Genomic DNA, 24,188 nt, shown 5'->3' on the forward strand with positions numbered 1-24,188 from the left:
GAAGGTGCTTAAAATTGAAATTTGGAGACAAGAAGCACACATTCACATACGCATACACAGGAAACACCCCAACAAAGGAACATAATCACAGCCACTCAGCCATATGTGGGGTGACGCTAAGAAGGAGCCAGGAGAAGCAGTGATTCAAGACTGAGGGTGTATGTGGGAGTGGGCAGGGAAGAGCTCATTGGGGGGTGGCATTTTGTCAGAACCCTAAAATACAAGGGAGGCAGCCTCAGAAGGGCTATGGGAAGAGCATCAGGCAGAAGGGTGTGCACAAGCCAGGGTCCCAAAGCAAGAGGAGCCTGATGTGTTAATGCATCCCAGTTTTCCCTACTGAAAATTTATGTTGTTTCTGGGACCTCCTCACCCCTAAGATGGCCTGTGAATCTTCATCCTCACCTGTTTATTGGTCCCATTTTTGCCTCAAGGTTGTGGCATTTTCCTACAACCTCCCACTTGCCTTCTCTTCCCTCGTTGTTTCTTTACCTTATGTTTACAAATACGCTTTTTTATTTGTAAAACATTCTCCTCCTGACTCTTCTCTGCCCCTGACCTGCTGCTTCTCTTTGCTTCTCAACCCTCTGGCAAGGCTGGACTGTAATCACGGCCCGCTTTGATCAGGGAGCTCTCTGAAATTTCGCATCACTTCACCACACCGAGGAAAGGAATCACTCACACGGCACCAGTTCAGTTCAGTCGCTCAGTTGCTTCCGACTCTGCGACTCGATGGACTGCAGCACGCCAGGCCTCCCTGGCCATCACCAACTCCTGGAGCTTGCTCAAACTCATGTCCATCGGGTCGGTGATGCCATCCCCCCATCTTATCCTCTGTTGTCCCCTTCTCCTCCTGGTGCCAGGAGCCCGCTGATGCCCCAGCCGGTGGCCCTGGAGCACCCTCGCCCCAGGTACACTCCTGCAGGGGGTGTTCGTGCCCACCCTGCACCACCTGGGTGACTGCTTTGGTCTCTTGGTTCTCGCACTTCTTGGTCCTTCACCATGGCCTTTCTCCTTTTGTTCCTGCTTCCAACTCTCGTAGCTTAATCCTAGGATCTCAGCAACATTAAAGATGGCTACACTCATGGCTTCAATTGTCTCCCTCCAGCTGGCTTGCAATCTCCATCTCAGCTCTGATCTCTCCACTACATATTATTCCTTACATATTGATCACAGTTATCTACCATCTAGGGGACCTTAGAGAAGTCCATCCCCATCTTGGATTGTTATTGTCATGCCTGGAAAATACTGGGAAATGGGCTGGTTGGCTTCTTTTGTCCCTAAGCTCCAATAATTAGTGACTCAATGATTTTTAAATGTCTTCATTCCCACATAGATGAACTCTGTCCTCTTAAAATCATCATGTTTAAAGTTAAACTCCTCATTAAGGCACAGCTACCCCTCTGGATTCTGACACACACAGTGGGCTCAGCCATCCTGGATGATCCCAGAGTGTTTTCATTTTGTCTCTGTAACCAAGACTCCCTAATTCTCTCTTCCTTTCCATTCGCAGCCCACTGCCCCCCAGCCCTCCCTCCATGCTGCTCCTAGAGATGACCCAGGTGGTCCCCTGCAGATTCTGCCCCTTTCAGCAACACACAATCTGCACATTCAAAACATTTCAAGGGTCCCAATTGTTCACAGCAGCTCCTCTTCAGCTTTGTGGTTTCCCTGGAGAATCCTTTAAAATGTATGGATCCTCCATCCACAAAAATGCCTAAAACTTCAAGAGGTCCATGGGCTTCCCTGGTGGCTCAGATGGTAAAGAATCTGCCTGCAATGCAAGAGACCCAGGTTCGATTCCTGGGTCGGGAAGATCCCCTGGAGAAGGGAATGGCAACCCACTCCAGTATTCTTACTTGGGAAATCCCATGGACAGGGGAGCCTGGCGGGCCACAGTCCATGGGATCACAAAGAGTTGGACTTGACTGAGCGACTATGGATCTCCTGAAATGTATCACAGGCTCTTTAGAGATCTTTCAACCCCAATTTAGACCAAAGCAGCCCCTCAAAGAATCTCATTTTTTGAGTTCTGGAGCCCCTGACAACTTGACTCTGCACCCTCTGTTCTATCCTGTTTTCCTCCAGCCTCAGATCCTCCTGAAGCCCCCACTCCAGCCAAGCCCCAAAGGTAGCAGCAGCTCCTTGATGGGCACGTGAACCTTCTTTGGCTCAGGCCATTCTCCCCATCTGAATCATCAACTTTCTTCTTGCAGCTAAGTCTTGGACCATTCCTTCAAGTCCCACACCAATCCCACCTTCTCCAGAAAAGGTCTCTCTTGCTCTCCGCCCTGCGTGGGCTTCCTCTCTGGAGCTCCTGTAGGTCTGAGTCATCAGCCGTCAGCACCATATGGTCAATTTTTGTTTCTATGACATGGCAAGGCTCACCCCTGAGGCCAAAGACTGTCACTAGGCCGAAATGCTTGCTGGCGATAATCAATCTTCCTGATTATGACTGAAGGAAGAAGGCTTCCAAAATGCTCCAGCTGGGCTCTGAGTGAAGCCAGCTTTTCTATATTTTATTACACACACCCACATATTTTCTAAAACATAGTATAAAAGTGAAAGTTAGTTGCTCAGTTATGTCTGACTCTTGGTGACCCCATGGACTATAGCCCGCCAGGCTCCTCTGTCCATGGGATTCTCCAGGCAAGAAAAAGACACATGTATCCCAATATTCATTGCAGCACTATTTACAATAGCTAGAACATGGAAGCAACCTAGATGTCCACTTACATATGAATGGCTAAAGAAGCTGTGGTACATATATACAATGGAATATTATTCAGCCATAAAAGGAACACATGTGAGTCAGTTCTAATGAGGTGGATGAACCTAGAGCCTATTATACAGAGTGAAGTAAGTCAGAAAGAGAAAGGTAAGTCAGAAAGAGAAAGATAAGTATCATATACTAACGCATATATATGGAATCTAGAAAGATGGTACTGATGAATTTATTCACAGGGCAGCAATGGAGAAACTAGAGAACAGACTTATGGACACGGGAAGAGCGGAGGAGAGGGTGAGATGTATGGAGCAAGTAACATGGAAATTTACATGACCATATGTAAAATAGATAGCCAATGGGGATTTGCTGTATGACTCAGGGAATTCAAACAGGGGCTCTGTAACAGTCTATCACAGTGGGATGGGGAGGGAAATGGGAGGGAGGTTAAGGAAGGAGGAGACATGGGCATACCTATGGCTGATTCTTGTCAATCTGTGATAGAAAAACAAGAAAATTCTGCAAAGCAACTAACCTTCAATTTAAAAAATAAATAAATTAATTAAAAAGAAAAAAGAATACCAGAGTGGGTAACTATTTCTTTCTCCAGGGGATCTTCCTGACCCAGGGATCAAACACAGGTCTCCTGCATTGTAGGCAGATTCTTTACCATCAGGGAAGCGTGGTATACTGAGCATGCTTTATCTGGAACACCAATCCTGCTGTAACAGGATGACGCTCCAAGTGGTACTGAGATGTGGGCAATAAGGATGCTGTGAGTTCATCTTGCCTGCTCATCAAGAGGCTTCACTGAGATGTGAGAACACCCACTGAGATGCTGGGCATGTGGAAGACCCTCCGTGTGTACATCTGCCTTCCTCCTCCTTCAGAGTGACTTTTTTCCTTTTAAATGTAGAGCAGGTGGTAGGTGAAAATAGCTCAGCACCTATTTATTATCCTGCTCTAGCATTTCAGGGCAAGGAATTTAGAGGCATAGCAAAAGGATTAGATCTTTCCAGCGAGTCTGAACTCACTCAACAGGGAAGGTATCCAGTGGTGATGCTGGGGAGCTGAAGATCATTGGTTTCTGGAACCTCATTTACAGACGGGGAAATTGAGGTCCTCGGAGCTCCAGGCCTGCCCTTGAGGTGGCAGCTCTCCCAACTCTTAACTCACCTGTGATGATGACATGTTTCTCATCATCACACAAGAATTCTCTCCTCCATCAGATCACAAACTCCTCAAGCACTTTTTCTGTGCTGAGTTCATCTTTGCTTTCTCTGCGATCCAACAAATGTTGGTAATCAACCCTGAATATTCCTTGGAAGGACTGATGCAAAAGCTCCAATACTTTGGCCACTGGATGCAAAGAGCCGACTCATTGGAAAAGACCCTGATGCTGGGAACCATTGAAGGCAAAAGGAGAAGGGGATGACAGAGGATGAGATGGCATCACTGACTCAATGGCCATGAATTTGAGCAAACTCTGGTAGATGATGAAGGACAGGGGAGCCTGGCATGCTGCAGTCCATGGGGTCATGAAGAGTTGAACATGACTTAGTGACTAAACAACAACATCTTTGCATGTCACCAGCATCTTGCACAGGGTTTGTGAGCCCTGCATGTGACAAATCAGATGTTTTGTGATGACTACACAAGGCTCATGGTGACAGGTACCAGTGAGCCTTCCTGAGGTTTTCTCCAGGGTCCTTGGATGCCGTGTAAGGCTGCTGTTTCTGCACCAAATCGGGAACAGACTGACTCTTCCAGCAGACGTTGCCCACGGCACAGAGTGTGCTGGTTACACTGAAACGCTGTATTTGAGATTTAGTCCTTGAGCATTTACCAGGTGACATGCCCTGGGTATATAGAGATGAACAAGATGGAATGGATCTTTCCCTCATGAAGAATCATCTTGTGCAAGAGGAAGAAAAAGAAGAACAAAAGCAAATATATCATCATCTGATCCTGGCAGAACAACACTCTCCAGTGGCTAATCTCTGCCTATTTTCAAGACAGAAAATAAACACAACACCGCACAATGGAACTCTGATGAAGACCCCAAATCCAAAAAGTTCAACACATTTTACTTTATTTTATCTCAATTGATCTCAACTCTCAAATGCTCCAGCTTCAGAAGGTTTAAGATTAGGTACCATTAAGCTGGCTAGACCAGCATTGATTGAAAAACCCTCCTGGATACTACAGGATGGAGGAGGTTGCAGACCCTTATTAATCTCCTTGTTATCAGCATGATCTCAGCCTGCCAGGAGCCAGCTTACTAGATTCCCAATTCTGGCCACATCCACATCCCCCTGGCTTCTGCGTACCAGGCCATGGAGCTTGTATAGTACCATGAATTACCCTGCTAAGAAAACTTTACCAGTGAGCAGGTCTTTGTCCATGGAATCGAGGAAAAAGGAAAAGTAGGTTTCCTCTATAAACCAGACGGACCTCAATGGGTCTCAAATCAGACAGTTACACGGGAGCCCATATAACCCACTATATTTTCTCTTCTTTGACCATGGAAAGGAATAAATAAATGATTGTGGAAGGCGGGTGGCAGGGGCTGTTCTGAGCATTTCTCTGGAACTGACTCCCCCTTCCCGCTCTCCCTCCTTACTTTCTTTGTTCTCCAAACTAGCACTTAGTCTCTGCCAGGCACTGTGCAAGGGGCTGAAAGTACTGAACCAACGCAGCACAGATCTGAAATGGTCCTAGCCCTCCAAAAGCTACAGTCTAGCAGGCAGGAAAGGCACCATGCAAGAAACGTGAATTGTGAAAAACAGGGCTCCCCAGGTGGTGCTAGCTGTAAAGAACCCACTTGCCAATACAGGAGACATAAGGGACATGGGTTCTATCCCTGGGTCAGGAAGATCCCCTGGAGGAGGAAATCGCAACCCACTCCAGTATTCTTGCCTGGGAAATCCCATGGACAGAAGAGCCTGGTGGGCTACAGTCCATGGGGTCTACAAAGAGTTGGACACGACTCAAGCAACCGAGCAGCAACAGCAAAGGATGCTGGGAGCCTGGGGGGCCGGGACGGGGTGGAGGGGGTCTCACCTAGTAGTGCTGCTGGGGGCTGGGCAGGAGCTCAACCGTCCTTGCTTTTGAGTCATCCACAATACTGTTTCACTGGAGGATTCTTTTTTTTGTGCACTGGGCAATTTCCCAGATACAGTGAGACATTGTATCTGGAACTAGGTACTTTTATGGAAGATTCACTCACCCTCTGTAGAAGTTCTACAAGGACTTGTCACGGCTCTGCTGCCAAGGGGGCAGATAATGGTCCCAAAGAGAAGTCAAGCAAGCACAACATCACGGCATCAACTTCAGTCATTTTTGGGTCTACCTCCATGTGTTTTGCTGATCCCACTTTACTGACAGTATTTTCTTTAAACTGACTCACTTAAAAACATAAATGAGTTTATCATCAAAGGAACCCTTAATATCACTGCCATAAATAGAATACCAATATCCCTTGCCCTAAATAGAAGTTAACGGCAAAAATAAATAAAATTAAATTCCTGGCTTCCAGCCTGTCTCGAGGCTGTCTTTATCTGAAGTAGCAGATTGGTTTTAAAAGGCTCCCCTCTACTGGCCTTCGATCACCCCTAGAGGCCTCCCTCATCAATTCCTCTGCTTTTTATAACTGAGAATGGAGTTTGGAATTGGATTGCTGGCTGGGCAGGCCACCAAAACCACTCAGGAACCCCAAGAACTCTAGGGAACTGTTACTGCGCGTGCCAACTGTGAAGTGGGGCCATCAGCTGTGTGAATGATCACATCCAGGCCAAATGCACGAAGGGGTTTAATGACACAGGCCAGGTGGCTGAGCAGTTTTCTCTGGAAATTTCTATCACTTGCCCCAGCCGTGGATCAAGGTTATTCTGGTACAGACATTGCAGCCTCCTTAAGTTCACTTAAAACGTCAATTCAACACTTGTTTAAGATTTCTTCTTGCCATACTTCACTGCCAGGGCCTCACTTTGGGAGGGGAAAGAAAGAGAAGCAGGTTAATCCACAGGGCTAAACCCTGACACTCTGGAAATGACCAGCTAGACCTTGATGAAATTCAGTTCTTTTTTTTGTGTTGATTAAGCAGTTACTTTACACGAGTCTGTTTACTCATCCATAAAATGGTTTCTTTCCAGGGTTTTAATGTGTGTATTTTTTTTAGGTCTTGCCATGTGGCAGGTGGGATCTGAGTTTCTCAACCAGGGATCGAACCTGTGCCCCCCTGCATGGAAAGCTGAGTCTTAACCACTGACCCACCAGGGAAGTCTTGTCCAGGGTTTTATAATACATGTGTGAAATAGCATATGCAAACTCCTGGTGTGCACACAGGCATCTGGCTGTAATAATAACCATTATTGATTTTTCTGACATCCATCTAAGGGTGAAGGCCAACTCTGATGGGCAACAGGGATCCTCAGACAACCTTCCCCTGGTTTGACGGGTCAAGGTCTTTGCCTTGGGCTGGGGCTCTGCTGAAAGGCCAGGAGACCAATTATTCCCACCAATGCAGGGAGCGTGTATACAATTTGCCTGGGGTCTTGTTCCGATGCAGATTCAATTTCATCAGGTGTGGGTTCCAGGGGGAGGCCTGAGGTTTTGCTTGTCTACCCAAACCCCAGATGAGGCCCCTGTTGCTGGGCCAAGGATAACACTTTGACAAGGCTCTAGCTCAATGGTTCTCCCAGTAGGGGTTCTCGGAGGGAGGGGCCAAAGGTATCAGCATCTCTTGCAACTTGTTAGTGAGGCCAGTTCTCAGGCTCCACCTGCTGAATCAGAAGCTTGGGGGTGGGGCCAGCACTGTTTGTAACAACCTCCAGCTCTGGCACTTCCTGCCCTTGGAAAGCACAGCACTAGCTCAGGTCTGTGGTTGTATGGGCGTTGTCTGGCCTGAGCCTGAAAGGGGATAGACAGCTGCCTCTCAGCAAGTCCCAGCCCAGCAGGATGATCTCTGGGGATGAGCATTCTGGGTCTCTGTTCAGACTCACCCTTGAGACACAGACACTGACAAAAGCTACTCACACACAGGTGGTAAGGAAAAGGGCCTCTGGGAACCTGGTCTGGGACGGGGGGCGATCTGGGTTGTCTGCCTAGATCGTGGGCCTCCCCTTCCTTCCCCCTGCTCCCCTTCCCCACCACTCCGTGACTTCCATGCAGTTTAGACTTTTACCAGGCCATATGGGTCCTTCCACTGAAGTTAGACAGGAAGGCAGGCCAATGAGTATTTACAGTGTCCACAAAAAGTGTGTGTTTGCACATACACTTACGTGTACATACACAGTCCTAAATCCCAGGCGTTGGGAATTTGCCCTCCCCCTCTGGCAAGCGTATCCAAATATACTCATAACAAAGTAATGGTTCGCATTGATGTTTCTCTAATTCTAGTACCAGTTCTTTCCTCTTTTTCTCCCTCTGCTCCTTCCCCATATGCTTTTTGGTACTACATTATTTTATGAATTAAAGAGCCATGGAATTAAAGACGCTTGCTCCTTGGAAGAAACGATATGACAAACCTAGACAGCATATTAAAAAGCAGAGACATCACTTTGCTGACAAAGGTCCATCTGGTCTATGGTTTTTCCAGTAGTCATGTATGGATGTGAGAGTTGCACCATAAAGAAAGCTGAGCGCCAAAGAATTGATGCTTTCAAACTGTGGTGCTGGAGAAGACTCTTGAGAGTCCGCTGGACTGCAAGGAGATCAAGTCAATCCTAAAGGAAATCAGTCCTGAATATTCATTGGAAGGACTGATGCTGAAGCTGGAGCTCCAATACTGTGGCCCCCTGATGCGAAGAGCTGACTCATTGGAAAAGACCCTGATGCTGGGAAAGATTGAAAGAGGGATGAGAAGGGGATGATAGAGGATGAGATGGTTGGATGGCATCACTGACTTGTTGGACATGAGTCTGAGCAAACTCAGAGAGACAGTGAAGGACAGGGAAGTTTGGCGTGCTGCAGTTCATGAAGTCACAACGAGGTGGACATGACTTGGCGACTGAATAACAGCAGCATTCCTTTCTTGCGTATATACCACATTCTGCTTATCCAGTCATCCACTGATGACACTTTTTGGTTACTGAAAATGATAGTGCTATAAACACAAGTGTACAAATACCTGTTCAGATCCTTGCTTTTGATTCTTTGCAGTATGTACCCAGCCGTGGAATTGCTGGGTCAGATGGTACTTCTATTTTTAATTTTATGAGGAACCACCCTACTGTTTTCCACAGCAGCTGCACCATTTTACATTCCCATCAGTTATATTTTACTGATGCCTCAGAACACTATGAATAGGATACTATTAACTCCTTTAGAAAGTTTAGGAAACTGAGGCTCAGAGAAGTGAAGCCACCTGCCTTGAGGTCACACAGGTAATAAGTATGTCATCAGTGATCACTGCCTTAGTCTTCCCGTAGCAGCTCCCAGGGGCTCCAAAGGTGCGGTCCAGTGTCTCAAAGCATGAACATTGAGTCTGGCTCGTAAGGAAGACTTGCCAGTTCTTGTGTGGGTGCCAGTCACTCAGTCGACTCTTTACAACCCCCTGGACTGTAGCCCACCAGGCTCCTCTGTTCATGGGATCTCCAGGCAAGAACATTGGAATGGGTAGCCATTCCCTTCTCCAGGGGATCTTCCTGACTTGGGCCTCCTGCATTGCAGGCAGATTCTTTACCATCTGAGCCACCAGGGAAGCCCCAGTTCTTACAGACAGGAGAAAAGGAAGGCCCTAGGCTGGCAGCTGGGAGAGATTTACAATGAAGATCTGAGGGAGTCATATTCTAACGATGCTGGAGAGCAGAGCTTTGGCCTGGGTGCCCGTAGGCTGGGGATGGGGCTGTGACACCTTGGGCTGGCTCCATCCCCAAGGCTGGCTGTTCTTTAAGGAGCTACTTGTCAGAGGGCTGCTGCCCTGCTGCTCCGGTGGAAGAGGCTCCCAGCTCCGGCCAGGACCCTCACACCACTGTGGGTTCCTCTCCCGCCCTTCTCTTTACCTCTCCTTCGAACAAAGCCTATGGACTGGGGTGTAGTTTGTACATAAGGCAGAGTCCACTTAAAATTCAGCTCCCAAACCTCAGGAGCCTCAGAGTGCAGTGGGAGAGGGTTTGCTGCTTATAGGAGAAGAGCAAATGCAGGTCACCTGCCCGATCAGTTTACCAGCTCATTTTCTCTGGGTGTCTTAGCCTCCCCGCTCCATTATTTAAGCCACTCTGGCATTTACTAAGCAAGAAGATGTGAATTAATCCTGCGGATCACTCCTCCGAGCGCGGCCGATATTCTTGTGCTTGAAACTGGAGATGGGAAACCTAACGGCAAGCACCCACACATCACTGGACTGTCCAAGGGTGTGTGCCTCTTCTCAACAGGAGCTGAAATGCTGCACCCAAGTATGGGGTTGCCATGGTGTTCAGGAGGCTCATCTGACCATCCGTGAGCCCTTGCTGAAGTCCCAGTGTTTCCAGTTTCCCTTTGCAAACTGTCTTTGTGGTACAGGAAATGGCCCAGGGCAGGAGGCGGGAGGCAGGGGGAACAGGCGCAGGCAGCCCAGTGATTCCGGGACACAGAAGTGACTATGAAGGGCATGGTGATGCAGTTGGGCAAAGCTGGTTGGCATCTCATTTCCTTGTTACTGGCTGTGTGACCTCAGCAAGACTTGGTCCCTCTCTGGGCCTCCAGTCCCTCATCTGTAGATGAACCAACTTGGCAGCTCCGAGTACAATATAAGCCCCTAGGAAAGAGACTCCCTGGGCCCCTACAACCTCCCTGCAGAAGTCTCCTCCCCACCTGCTTCCTTCCTTCCTTGCCAGGATCCAGGAAGCTGACCACCCTAGCCCTTCTGTCTTTCCCCAGAAAAAAATTCTTCCAGGCTTTAATCATTTGTGTTGTTTTTTCTCTTCCATCAGTGTGTGTGTGTGTGTGTGTGTGTCTCTATAGTGAGCTGATCAAACAAACATGCTGCAGAGCCACTCTGATGAGACCTGGTGGGGGCAAGGAGGGGGCTGGGGGAGAGGGAAGGAGGGAAGGTGGCATGGGGAGCACCATCCAAAACAAGATGCCGTGGAGCCGGCCACCCTGAATCGCCTCCATCTCCCGGGCTGCCATATTCCATTACAGCCCCGCCTCTAGCATCCTGTCTCCAGAGCTCTCCTCGAGCGTGGCTGTTCCCTGGGTTTCTCTCTTTCCTGCGGACCTCTCTCTTTCCCAGCTTTATCCTTTGGGGGAATGAGCATGTATATTTCCCTCACTGGATGTCATTTCATACATCAGTTATAGATTGTTCTCCTGATTTACTGGAACCTGGGTTCACACCCCAGCTCTGCCACTGACTGGCTGTGTGACTCTGGTCAAGTTGCTTAACTGTTCTGCCTCAGGTTGATCATCATCATAACAGAGGTAATAACAACATGGACCTCATAGAACTGCTGGGAATATTACAGGTGCGAACAGAGCTAAGGTGCTTAGGCTGTCATATGCACGCGACAGATACACCAATAAATAAATAAATAAATAAGACCATTGTTATTCTTTGCTGCCGTCAGCCTCCACTGAGAAAAGATGTGTGAGGAGTGAGCCCCTGTTTCTAGAAGCAATGCCTCTGTTTACTCTTCAAGGTAAACTCAGATCCCAAACTATAGATTTCACCCATCAATAACATTTCCAAAAACACTGGGGCTGAGGGTCTTCCAGGATGGTCCCGTGGTTAAGATACCATGGTTCTAGCACAGGGGGCTTGTGTTCGATCCCTGGGTGGGGAACTAAGATCCCCCACTGCACTGGTCCAAAAACACAGTTTGGGGCTAAGTTTAGGAAAAATGTAACACTACTATCTACCATCACCCTCTTTCAGGAAAGAAAGGACATTAACACCCAAAAGAAGAACATCATCTCAGAAGATAGCTGAGTTCTCAGAAAATGACAGGTTGAAAACTTGAAACTAACAGAATCATCATGGCTACATTGTATCTCTTATTTTCTCTTTCCTTTTTCCTTCTGGGTCACCGCCCATCTGCAGATCAGCATTGGGAACCGCTGACCTCAGGGTCATTTCAGCCTGCCACCATCAACTAAGAGGCGGAGGAGAAACTGCAGCCCTGAGCCTTTAAAGGGGACCAGGAACCAGAGCTGTGTGCCTCCCTGCTCCTGCAATAATGATAGCCAAATGCTGGAGAACTCTGTGACAGAGCAGAGAGCTTCTTTCTCAAAGAGCAATTTCCGAACTCAAACACACACCCACACAGGGACTCCGGGTTTCCCGGAGCAGCCAACCAGGATTCCAAGTGTAGAAGTGTCTGGGAGGAGCCCACTCCCTGCCACCATGGAATACAGACACCTCTGGAGCAGTTCCCTTTGCCACTGCAAAGTCTGCGACAGCTGAAGCTAAGAAATGCTAGGACAAACAGGTCCCGTCAGGACACTGGGCAGTTTCCTAGCCAAGTGACGAATTGCAGGAGACTGGGGAGAATTTAAAACCAGCCCAGCTGCCGCCCAGGAGAGTGACTAATCTCAGCACTTAAGGACAAGCCCCAGACCAGCAGTCACTCAGACACAGGGGATGGTTTCCCTACTTGCACATGGCACCCCAGTGTCTCACCCTGGGGCTTCTCCTGGAGACATGGATCTGTGCCCATCTCCTCACAGGAGACTGCCACCTGACCAGCCCCAGCCCCCAGTGGCATTCATGTTCCTGCCCACCCCCATTCTTTGTATTTATTTACTGGCTGTGCCAAGTCTGGGGTGCTATGCAGGCTTTTCTTTAGTTGTGCCGAGTGGGGGCCACTCTCTGGTTGCGGCGCGTGGGCTTCTCATTGCAGTGGCTTCTCTTGTTGCAGAGCACAGACTTCAAAAGTTGTGGCACACGGGCTTAGTTGGCCCCGCAGAATGTGAGATCTTCCCTGAGCAGGGATCGAACCCGTATCCCCGGCACTGGCAGGCGGATACCTAACCACTGTTTCACCAGGGAAGGGCACCCCCACCCCCCCAACTCTCTTCACTGTATCTTTCCACCTGCCTCATGAAGTCATTTTTGCTTGAGGCAGCTGAAAGGTGCAAGGCTCCTGAATCCCACTGAGGGTTCTCGCAGCTGCTTAGAAGTCTTGGCCGAACCATCAGGATTCCCTGGTTTGACCAGTGTTAATCAAAACACAACTTAAAGGTGCTTCATAGAGAAAATCTTTGAGATGATGCACATCAATCAGTGGCCATGAACTTGGGCAAAGTCCAGGAGACGGTGAGGGACAGGGAAGCCTGGTGTCCTACAGTCCATGGGGTTGCGAAGAGTCGTACACAACTTGGCATCAATGCATCAATCTGACCTCTTATTTCTTTCTCCCTCAATGTTTCAAACACACAGCACATCCTTTCTGTTCAGCATCCTTTCCGGGGGCCAGCCAATGGAAGGAAACAGCTGGCCTCAAGTCTGCTCTCACTGCCAGTGTGGAGGCCATTACGGTGATAAAGATGGGCAGAGTGGGCACTTCCTTTCCAGGCAAGAGGAGGATGGTGGGGGTGCTGGCATTATAGGCAGTGGCAGAGCTAGAAAGAGCTTCTCTGGAGAAAAAAAAAAAAAACTGGACAGGGTCTTAGAAGTGGAGCTTTACATCTTTGCTTTGTTATCTAAACTGGCAGCAGGAGCCTTACCACTGGGTCCCCCTCTTTTACAAACTAGAAAGTTCCTTTCATTCCCATGGCCCACTCCCCAACATTTGAGATGACAAAACTGTGCCCTCAACTGGGCTCTGACCTCCATGTTGGATACACATATAGTGAAAAGCAAGGGGCTTTCTGAGCAAGTGGAGGGTATTTAATTGCTTTACAATTGAGTGGACCTTTGGTGGGGAGAGCTTCCCTGGTGGCTGAGATGGTAAAGAATTCGTCTGCAATGCAAAAGACCTGGTTTCAATCCCTGGGGTCACAAAGATCCCCTGGAGTAGAATACAGCAACCCACTCCAATATTCTTGCCTGGAGAATCCCATGGATAGAGGAGCCTGGCGGGCTGCAGTCCATGGGGTGTCAAAGAGTCAGACACAACTGAGCAACTAACACACACAGACCTTTGGGAGCAGAAGGGTGAATGCTCGTATTTCCCACGTGCTTGGCCCAAGACCAGTCCATCATAAAGGAAATCAGTCCTAAATATCCATTGGAAGGACAGATACTGAAGCTGAAGCTCCAATACTTTGGCCACCTGCGAAGAACTGACTCATTGGAAAAGACCCTGATGCTGGGAAAGACTGAAGGCAGGAGGAGAAGGGGACGACAGAGGATGAGACGGTTGGATGGCGTCACCAACTGGATGGACATGAGTTTGAGCAAGCTCCAGGAGTTGGTGATGGACTGGAAAGCCTGGTGTGCTGCAGTCCATGGGGTCACAAAGAGTTGGACATGACTGAGCAACTGGACTGAACTGAGGCCCAAGTTTGTTCATTCTAAAAATACTTTATGGGTTCTATTTACTAAACCATATACTTATCACCAGGTGGCTCCGTGGTAAAGACTCTGCCTGCCAATGCAGGAGATGTGGGTTTGACCCCTGGGTCAGGACAATTCCCTGGAGGAGGGCATGGCAACCCACTCCAGTATTCTTGCTTGGAGAATTCCATGAAAAGAGGAGCCTGGTGGGCTACAGTCTGGAGTTGCAAAGAGTTGGACATGACTTAGCAACTAAATGGCAATACTTATCACTAGGGGCCAGGGAAGCGGGGAAAACATAATCATTGAGTCCATCTCCATAGGATACTGGGATGCTAAAGGTATACAGAGAAGGAGCAGCTACACCAGACGGTCCAAGGAAGGTCTGGGGTCCCGGAATGCTTTGCAGAGGAGGTGATACTAGCTCTGAGCCTTAAAGGAGGAGTCAGAGGAAGGCAGGATGGATGGGTGAGGTCAGGAAGAATAGTGTGTGCAAGAAGGTTGTTCCAGAAAGCAGTAAGTGCGCGTGCAAAGGCACAGTTGCCTGAAGTCATGGTATGTTCCACTGAACTGTGAGCCATACAGAATGGCTGGAGCCCAGGAAGACTGAAGAGAGAGGCAGGGGCCAGATTACGTATTATCTTGTATGCCACACTAAAAGCAATGGGAGCCTTTATAGAATTCCACTCTCTCTGAGAAGTATTTATAATTTGTAATCTACAACATCCCCAATTTGTAAAACCTAAGCAATTTTAAAACCTAGCAACCCTGCTTTACAAGGGGAAAGAGGCCCTGAGTGGCGAATTGGTTTCTAAGAAGGATATCTATTTACAATTTAAATTTGATGCTAGGAACAGTTGGCAACAAGGACTTGGAGCAAGTCAGTTAAAAACCAGACTTTCTTTCTGTCCTATTTTATCCTCCAATCATGTTTATACTTGAGCAAAGTACATGAGGAGTGGGGTGAAGATTGGGCTAAAAAAAAAAACAAACATTGCCTCATCTTGTACAGGTATGTGTGTTTCTTACGGAGTGCCTGGACAGCAACTGTCCAAGGTCATTTCCTTTTGTCCCCACCCGGACTCATCCACCAAAAGGTGCACCTCACTCATCCTTGGCTTACGGCAGTAGTTGCCAGCTCACGGGTTTGATGATCAGAGCTGGTTCATTCATTACCTTCCCAGACAGCGTCTGATGTCTGACTGGGGTGCACCAGGACCCTGGCCATGATGTACTAGACGGCATCAGTTCTGACCAATCAGATGTCCGTTCTAAGAGGGCGGTGCCCTAGAGGGACCAGTTGTTAAGCATCTGTACTGTCAGCCCTAGTCCAGATGTCCAATCACATGGTGTGTAGAAGTGAGGAAGGTACATTCAGCTGACATCAGAATCAGAGTTGCAATGGAATGGGAGTTTTCCTCCTTCAGAAGCTTCAGTCCCAGGCCCCACCCGAGAGTCTGGGATGCTCAAGCTCATGGCCAGTGAACTTGTCTGCTAACCAGGGGACATTGCCACACTGAACCTGACCGGACCGGGGGCACTTTTGGGAGACGAGCCCCAAGTCCTTCTCAGTCTTCATCACTCACCTGTCCTCATTCTAAACTGCTGGCGCAGGGGTGGTTACTACTAAGTCAGACCACATCCTTAGGGAAACTGGACCTTTGGAAGAACTCAGTGAAATGAGTTAGGAAGGCCAGTTCTGAGACCTATTCTGTAATGCCACTACAGGAGGCAAAGAATTCAGAGAAAGGGCAGTCTAGGGTGTCAATCAAGACAGAGACTTTGGCTTCTCATAGAATTAGGGTCACTGGCTTTATCATGAGCAAGTTATACAGTCTTTCAGAGCTTCGGTGTCTTCACTGATGACCTAAAGGTAGCCACAGTACCTAGCTAGTTCCAAGAAGTGTGGTGAGGACTGAGTGAACTAACATTTTATTTATTTTAAAAGTCATTTACTGATTTCATTTTTTAAATTTATTTTTTGATCTTCCTATGCCAAAAATAATCCTGGGGGCATGTGAGATCTTAGTTCCCCAACCAGGGATCAAACCTTCACCCCCACAGTGGAAGCACGGAGTCTTAACCACTGGATCGACAGGGAAGTCCCTGAACCAGTGCCTTAAAGCACTAAGTATGGTGTCTGGCACTATTTGTGCTCAACAAATAGTAGCTCTTGGGCCACTTAGTAGGGGACCATTGGGTTTCCACAAGGATGACGTGTTAACATCTACAAAACCCTTGGAATAGCTCTTGCTTCAAGCACTCAATAAATCAATAAACGTTAATGACCATCATCGTCTTCATCTTTGCCACTGCCATGCTTTCTATTATTATTATTACTGTTATTACTAGCTACATCCTCTTTGGGGCTTCCCAGTGGTAAAGAACCCAGCTGCCAATGCAGGAGACATTAAGAGATGCGGGTCAATCCCGGGTCGGGAAGATCCCCTGGAGGAGGGCATGGCAACCCACTCCAGTACTCTTGCCTGGAGAACTCCATGGACAGAAAAGCTGGTGGGCTACAGTACCTGGGGTCGAAAAGAGTCGGACACGACTGAAGCGACTTAGCATGCGTGCACATCAGCATGCATGCACATCCTGTTTGTCCAGAGTTCTGTTATTCTTTTATGATTAGAGAACTCACTTGGGGACTGGGCATGGGGTTATAAATGAGGAGACCAGCTCAAACGAGCAGGCTTGCTCTGTCCTCAACCAGCCAGGGTGTAATCTTTGGTAAGTGATGCTACTTCTCTGGGTCAAATTTACCCCAATTACAAAAAGAGAGGGGGTTTCTTAAGGGAACCCTACACTCCCTTTTTGTTCCAAGACTGAGTTGTTAGCCTTCCCTAAAGATGCCGTGCATGTCCATCACTGGGCCAGACCCTAGGGGATATTTATCCAACAGTTGCTTACTGAATGCCTTCTGTGTGTCAGCTTCTGAGCCCACCATGGTGGTCACAACAGCCATGCTCACAACTCTCTCTTGAAGGTTACACTCAAGACTAAAGCTCAGGGGATGATCAGAAAAAGTTTGGCTTATGACTTTGTCCAGTGGACTCTAAAATTTGGGGGTGCTGCCTGAGTTGATGGGAGCTTTTACCAAAGTTTCACCCAATCTCTGATTGAGAATTTGAATTCACTCTTCGAAATCTTTGCAAAGAACCCATCTTTTTACATTTTCTTTTCCCATTCAACCCCAGGGAGGCATTTCCACAAGCAAGTAAGTTAGAAACGGAACTGTGAAAATCATTACTTAGCAAGAGATGTGTCTCTAGGGAAATAGCCCCTGGAAGAAAGCCGTGCCCTTCGCAACCCTTTAGACGATTCCTTGGGCAGGACAGAACTTCTGAGAACACCACATCAAAAGGCTTAATACTAAAAGGAATCAAGAGCTTAGCAAAAATGTATCTCAGTTTTGTTCCTCTAGATAACACACATGAAATCGTCTTTCCTCTTTTACTTCTCATTTGTTAATCCTTGGAAAATTTACTCCAAAAGAGATATTTTTTTTCCCCTTCCTTCCTAACAGATCACAGGGTCCTACCATTGTCTTCCAGAAACAGTCATCCTTTAACAGAACCTCTATTTTCTCCCAGGGACCAGCACTGGTGGGTGATTTGCAATCTTTCGAAGCACAGGTCAATATAAACTTGGGGAAGGGCAGGCAGGGGTGGCGCCATAGCCCCATGGTCTGAAGTTGGATTCCGGGTCTCCCAGGAAGGCAAGGCATAGGTTGAGGAAGACAGGAGTCCGATGCCTGGTGCCCTTCACTGGCTACTGTGCCAGGGCACTTACTGCACTGAGCCCCCGCTGGCTGTCCAAAGTTGGGGTGCTCCCAAAGATTAAATAAGTGACTGAGGGCTTGTAAGCTTGGATTCCGGTCCTCTGCTCCATGTTCTTCCTCCCCGAGTCATGGCAAATCCCAGATGAGTGAACCCTGTGTGGGGCAGACTGGGGGTGGCACTGGAGGAGGGCTGAGGGAGAGGAAGCCAGGGCTCAGCCTGAGGACAGGGGCACTGGAGCTGGGGGGCGGGGTGGGTAGTGCCACACGAGATAACACATTTGACTTGTTTGACAATTTTCCCCACGGTGGGCCCAAGCAGGAATGAGCCCCTTTCCCAATCCCAGTGAAACAGATCTAAGGAAACACCCACAGCGGAGGAGCCCTGGCTTTTGAGCATATGGTAAGTGCCCTTCTTAGCTCCCATTTTGGAGCTTATTTCCGGATACCCTATTGAAACAACCTAAGGTGGGGAGTGGGTTTACAAGGTATTTGGCAGGAAAGCGCAGCATTATATGCAAAGTGATTTCCTGATCGCGTTTAAAAAAATTAAAAGTCACTGGCCTCTGGAAGAAATTCGGTAAAAGTTCAGTGGAGGGACAAGCGAGCAAGGCCTGACAGCGCCCAGCTCTTAAGTTTTCCCAGCACAATGGGCAGCCGCTGTTCCTTCCCTCGCGGGTCAAGGTCAGCAAGTGGCCTGGGCCACGCAGAGCCCACATCTTGGGGGAGAATGGGTGTGTGTGTAAGTGGGGGGGGGGCGCCGAGAGGAAGGCCCTCCCAACCGCGTCCTCCTTCACCCCGACTTGTCCTGCCGGATTTTCTTTCCGATCCAGTTTTGAGACGAACAGCTACCGAAAGGAGCGTTTCTCTTATCTCCGCGTAGGAGCCTGTCGTGTATTACGTGAACAGTATTTGGGAAAGTTTTCTGAGCTCTTGGAGAAATCGAGGAGGAGGAGGAGGGAGAGGAAGAGAGCGGGGTTCTTGAAGAGCAGTGGAGTTCCCAGAAGAAATTCTGGGGTTGCCAACCCGGGCAGGGGCGAGGAGCAAAGGCGAGAACAGGCAGTGGCGACCGCCCCGGGTTTCGGTCCTTAGGGCCTTGGCATTCTGGGCCAGGGCTGGCATTTCCCTTCCGAGGAACCTGTCGGCTCGGCCGGCCCTCAACTAGCGCCGAGAGTGAATGAAATACCCAGCGGGACAATGGAGGGGCGCGCGCGGCGCGGGACCAGCGGGAGGGAGCCTGCCCGAAGCTAGCCCCACGGAAGAAGGGACTTTCTGCCCACTCTGTGACCTCACGTTCTCTCTGCCCTGGGCCAGGAAGCTCTCCAAAGGGCCTCTCAGAACCCTGGCTAGCCCCCTCCCCACACTTGCCCACCGCGGGGTGGAGGTTCTTTGTGGAAAAGGGCTGGCCAGCGTGCGGGCGGCCGCGGGGCGGGGCGCGAGCCTCAGCCTCCCCGACCCACAGCGGGTGCGTCCCGCGCCGCGAGTGCGCACTCCTCGAAGTCCTGTGCCAGGACTGGGGCTCGCGGTCCCGCCCTCAGAGAGATCGGGAGAAAAGCGAGGGCAGGACCGTGTGCCTGGGAACCCCTCGCCCCCGCCCCGCCCCAATCCCCAGCCAGGACAAGCGGGGGGCGGTATAGACTTTGCCCAAAGGTCTCGTGTCCGCGACCAGAGCGCACAGGAACCCGGGGGCGCAGGGGGCGCGGCGGAATTAGCTGAACGTCCAAAACCAGGTGAGGGTGGGGAAGGGATGACAGCTAACCCCTGCGCGCTCCTACCAGCCCGCGCCCCAGTGCTGGGCTCCCGGGCAGGCGCGTGTGCGTATCTGGGTGTCCTGGGGACCCTCGCCTTCCTGGGAGCCCGTGGAGAGCCCCCGCCCTTCGCCCTGGCCCCGGGGATCCCCTCCCCCAGCACAGAGATCCCCGCGCGCCCCCTGCCCACTTTGCTAAGGCGAGAAAGCGGCCGAGCCGGAGACAAAGAAACTCCAACCTCCTCCACTCTCGGCCTCTCCGCCCGCCCCAGACACTCCCCGGCGCCCTCCCTCGACCCCGGCGACAACGCGCGCGGACAGGCCGAGGAAGGGAGGCAGGGTGGGCGAGTCTGCTCCCCTACGCGGGCCAGCTGGAGGCTGCCAGTCCTCCCGGCCCGGTCACTTTCCGCGGCAGCCGCGCCCCCGCCTTCCGCTGCGCAGACAGTCCCGGGCCCCCGGCACCGCCACCCCGGGTCCAAATCATTCCCCACCTCTCCCGCCGAGCGACAGGGGGGCGCGGCGCGCAAACAAAGCGGGTGCAAGGGTGGATACAGAGTGCAGGGGTGTGGAAGAGATCCCGCCCGGGCTCGGCACGGGCCCCGGCGCAGCTATTTATTTACCCGATTTCTTCTTCGATCTCCGAGATGTCTGCGAAGATGAGGAAGACCACGAGCAGCGTGAGCGCAGCCAGCATCCAGCTCCGGAACTGCAGCTGCATGGTGGGTTCGCGCCCACCGGGACCCGCGCGGGCCGGCGAGAAGAGCTGGAGCTGGGGGGCGCAGCGGCAGGCGCCAGAGCCTCGGCGCGCAGCCGGGCAGACACGCTGCGCTCCGGGCGAGTCCGGGCCAGCGGCGGCGGCGGCGGCAGCAGCAGACAAGGGTTGCTCAGGCGCGGCGAGCCCGCTCGCTCGCTCTCAGCTCGCGTCCGCCCCTCCTCTCCACTCCCCTCCCCTCCCTTCCCCCGCCCCGCACGGGGCTCCGCGCGCAGTTTGACAGCTTCGCTCCGCGCCCCTGCTCTCCTCCTCCCACTCTAGACAACTCCAGTGTCCAGCCTTCGGCCTTTGCTTCTCCCGCCTGCCTTCTTTTCGTTCCCGAGGGCGCAGGAATGTGGCCGGAGCCAGCCACTCCCCGCTTAGGGAGGCTGGGCTCGGAGCACCGCGTGCGTCCGGGTACCAAGCGGAGCCCCAGGGAAGAGCGCGCACCGCTCGGCGTGCCCCACCGCCTGGCAAACGCCCTCCCTCTCTCAATCTTTGTCCAGCGCCCTCGGTTTCTCGCAAAGTTTTCCCAACACAAAGACCAACACCTGGAAACAGCCCCCGGCGCGCGGCGAGGAGCTGGTTTCAGCCAGGCAGATGTTTCAGCAGTTGACGAATTAGGAGGGGTGGTGGGGGAAGGGGAGGGGAGAAGACATCCGAGACAGGCCAACTTCGGCGGGGACGCTGATTGCAATTTGTGGGTGAGGTGCTCGCCCCGCCCCCCACCCCACCGAGAGAAATCAGCCCCGCCAGGCGGTCCTCTTGGTCTCCGCTGACAGACCCAAGGAGACTGGGTCCAGAGAGGGCTCGCTGAGTTGCTTGAGCTATTGGAGCCTTGGCTAGATCCCCGACTCCTACCGGAGTGGCTCCTCTGTCCACAGTGGCAGACACAGCGCTCACACTGCCTGGGCCCTACGGGTGCTAGTTCTGAGCTGGGCTTCATCTTCCCAGCTCTTGCCCTCTTCTGGCAAAATCAATACCCCCCGGGGGGGATCCTACCTTGATCTAAAGGTCTGCTAGAAAATTTGCCTCCACAAGGGGTAATATCCCCCTCTCCCGCTGAATAGTTACACTTCCCCAGCCTTAGACCGCTTAACTCAAATTACATTTTGCATCACCCATTAGCCTAGGGTGGGAAGGGCCCCATTAAGTTTTACAGGAATTAGATAATTACCCAACTTTGCTTCTTCTTGTGCTAATGGTAACAATCCTGAAATCAGAAAACTTCCCAGAAATGATCAGCTGGCTAGGAAAGGGAGGCTACATGCCAGGGCCTCCCTGGAAAGCACTGGAGAATGAATGGGAGAGGCAGCTCGGCTCGCCCACACCGAGCGAGGTCCCGGAGGGGCTTGGAGCAGAGGTGACTGTGGCGAGCCCCTTCGGAAGAGCCCTGGGGTGGTACGAATTGACCTTTTTGATTTCTTCTCCAAAGCATTGGCTGTGCTGAGTCCTTCTGCCTCCTTGTGTGTAGGAGTTTATTTGATATCATTTAACCTTGTTTTTTCTGAGATAAATGGTTCGGATATTGGAAGAGGAGCGGACAGAATGGGAGGCAACTGTTACGCTGCTCCATATTTCAATCACTCCCCCATTCACTCCATCATTTGGCAATATTTACTGAACGCCTACTCTGTGCCAGGCTCTGTGCTAGGAGCTAGAGATGGCCTACAAAGAGGCACATGTTTTCTGCCCCCTAGTGGTTCATGGTTCAGGAGGAAGACACATTTGTAGTAATGGAGACTACAGAAAGAGGCAGGATCCATCCCTGGGTCCGGAAGATCCACTGGAGAAGGGTATGGCAACCCGCTCCGGTATTCTTACTGGAGAATCCCATGGACGGAGGAGTCTGGCAGGCTACAGTCCATGGGGTCGCAAGGAGTCAGACCTGACTGAAGCAACTTAGCATGCATACACAGGGGATGTGAGCTACAATGCAGCTATGGTCTCTTGAATGGCTTACAATTGATCAATGGGATCAGCCCTCTCCTCCCAAAGCAAGAAGAAACTGGCTGGCCTTAACCCTCTGCTTCTCTACAAATTACATTCTTACTGTGCTGAACATCATGGAGAGGTTGCCACTATCCTTAATTCATCCCAGGTCAGGTAAACGTCACTGTTACAAGCACTGCTACAACAGTCTATTTCCATTATTTATTAGGTGACCTGTGTTATCATTCCAGCGTCAGATGCTTCCTTTCTTGGACTCACTTGAGGAGTCATTATAAGTGGCCAGGAGGAGTAGAAACTTGGTGAACAGTTCCATCCCTTATAGCTTCCGGGATCTAATGCCTGATGATCTGAGGTGGAACTGATGTAAAAATAATAGAAATAAAATGCACAATAAATGTTTTACACTTGAATCGTCCTGAAACCATCACCCCCCACCCCCGCTGCCCTGTCCATGGAAAAATTGTCTTCCACAAAACTGGTTCTTGGTGCCAGAAAGGTTGGACACTGCTCTCTTATAGAGAAATCTTGTAACCAGTCCCACAGAGCAACATTCTTCAAGTATATCTGCTGGGAAGTAGCACTAGCTTTGCAACGGGGAGGCTGTCCTTGCACTGAGAGCCATTGAGATGGGATTTTACTCTGAGAGTTGTAGGGAACCCTTGTGATAGTTGATCGTGGGATGCTGTCCCTAAGCACTTAGGTTTGAATCCTCATGAGCCAGCTGCTTTTACAGTGATCTGTGTACATTCCCTGCCCCTTTGCAGCTCTCTCTGAAAACTGAGTTTGTTCCTGGAATCTGGAGGAGGAAGAATGATTGGATAGGAAGAGTCAAGTCTGCTGATGCTGGGTAGTGTGTGTGGGCACACGCTTGGCACTAGCCTCCTTTCTTTCTGAAACTTCTGTTTACACACGTTACTTTTTCCTGCCTTGGTTTGTTGGAGAAACTAGAAGGTCCCAAAGTAATCATTTCTTTAAGCTAAGTCATTGACTGTTTGGGTTAAAATATAGGAGTTTATGGGAGTGGCAGCAAGTCAAAAGTCATTACCAACCAGTAACATTTTAACTCAAATTAATAGTGTCTTTTGAGCTTCCCAGGAGGCCCAGAGGTAAAGAATCCACCTGCCAATGCCGGAAATGCAGGAGACAAGGGTTTGATCCCTGGGTGGGGAAGATCCCCTGCAGTAGGAAATGGCACCCCACTCCAGGATTCTTGTCTGGAAAATTCCATGGACAGAGGAGCCTGGTGGCCTACAGTCCATGGGGTCGCAAAGGGATTGAATGACTGAGCACTCATGCATATCAAATCTATTAGCTATTCAGGCACCTCATCAGGTCCCCAGAAATATTTAATATGAGGAAAAGAGGAGCAGGAAGCAGAGCCCCAGAGGGGCCAGACAGAGTTATACCCAGTCATGGGACAGCCCCTTCTCATCCCGACACTAGCTAAGGGCTTGGCTCCCCTTTTAGGGACCAGGAGTGGGACCTGGCACCCAGAGCTGAAATTCAGGGAAACTCAAAACTGCAAGTATCATTTACACATTTAACTACCCCCCGCCCCCAAGGTATGTATGTAAACTTTCACAGAACTGCTTCTCAGGTTCTCAGAAGAATCGTCTTGGCAGTCCTTTCACACGGGTCCCCACCTTCTACATTTGAAGAATCTGAGGCTCAAAGGAGCGAAACTGCCCACAATGGTTCACCCATCAGAGAGGAACTTTTAATTCAGTCCGTCTCCCCTGAGCCTCAGCAACTTCTGGGATCGGATTGCCAAGGGCCCCTCCAGCACCCCGGGCATTACTAAATGGATTTTGTAAG

At 50.3% G+C, this 24,188-nt stretch overlaps 1 protein-coding gene across 1 annotated transcript in view; it reads right to left on the reverse strand.

Moving 5' to 3' along the window:
- Positions 1 to 22,664, reverse strand: part of ST8SIA2 (ST8 alpha-N-acetyl-neuraminide alpha-2,8-sialyltransferase 2) — a 74,262-nt gene extending 51,598 nt beyond the window's left edge. Inside the window, exon 1 of the mRNA XM_005891574.2 lies at positions 20,290 to 22,664. Coding sequence (XP_005891636.2) covers positions 20,290 to 20,387 — 98 coding nt within the window. The 5' untranslated portion in view covers positions 20,388 to 22,664. The remainder of the gene's footprint in view (positions 1 to 20,289) is intronic.
- Positions 22,665 to 24,188: the final 1,524 nt, after the last annotated feature.

The sequence above is a fragment of the Bos mutus genome, chromosome 21 (genome assembly GCF_027580195.1).
Source record: "Bos mutus isolate GX-2022 chromosome 21, NWIPB_WYAK_1.1, whole genome shotgun sequence".
Classification (NCBI taxonomy): Eukaryota; Metazoa; Chordata; class Mammalia; order Artiodactyla; family Bovidae; genus Bos; species Bos mutus.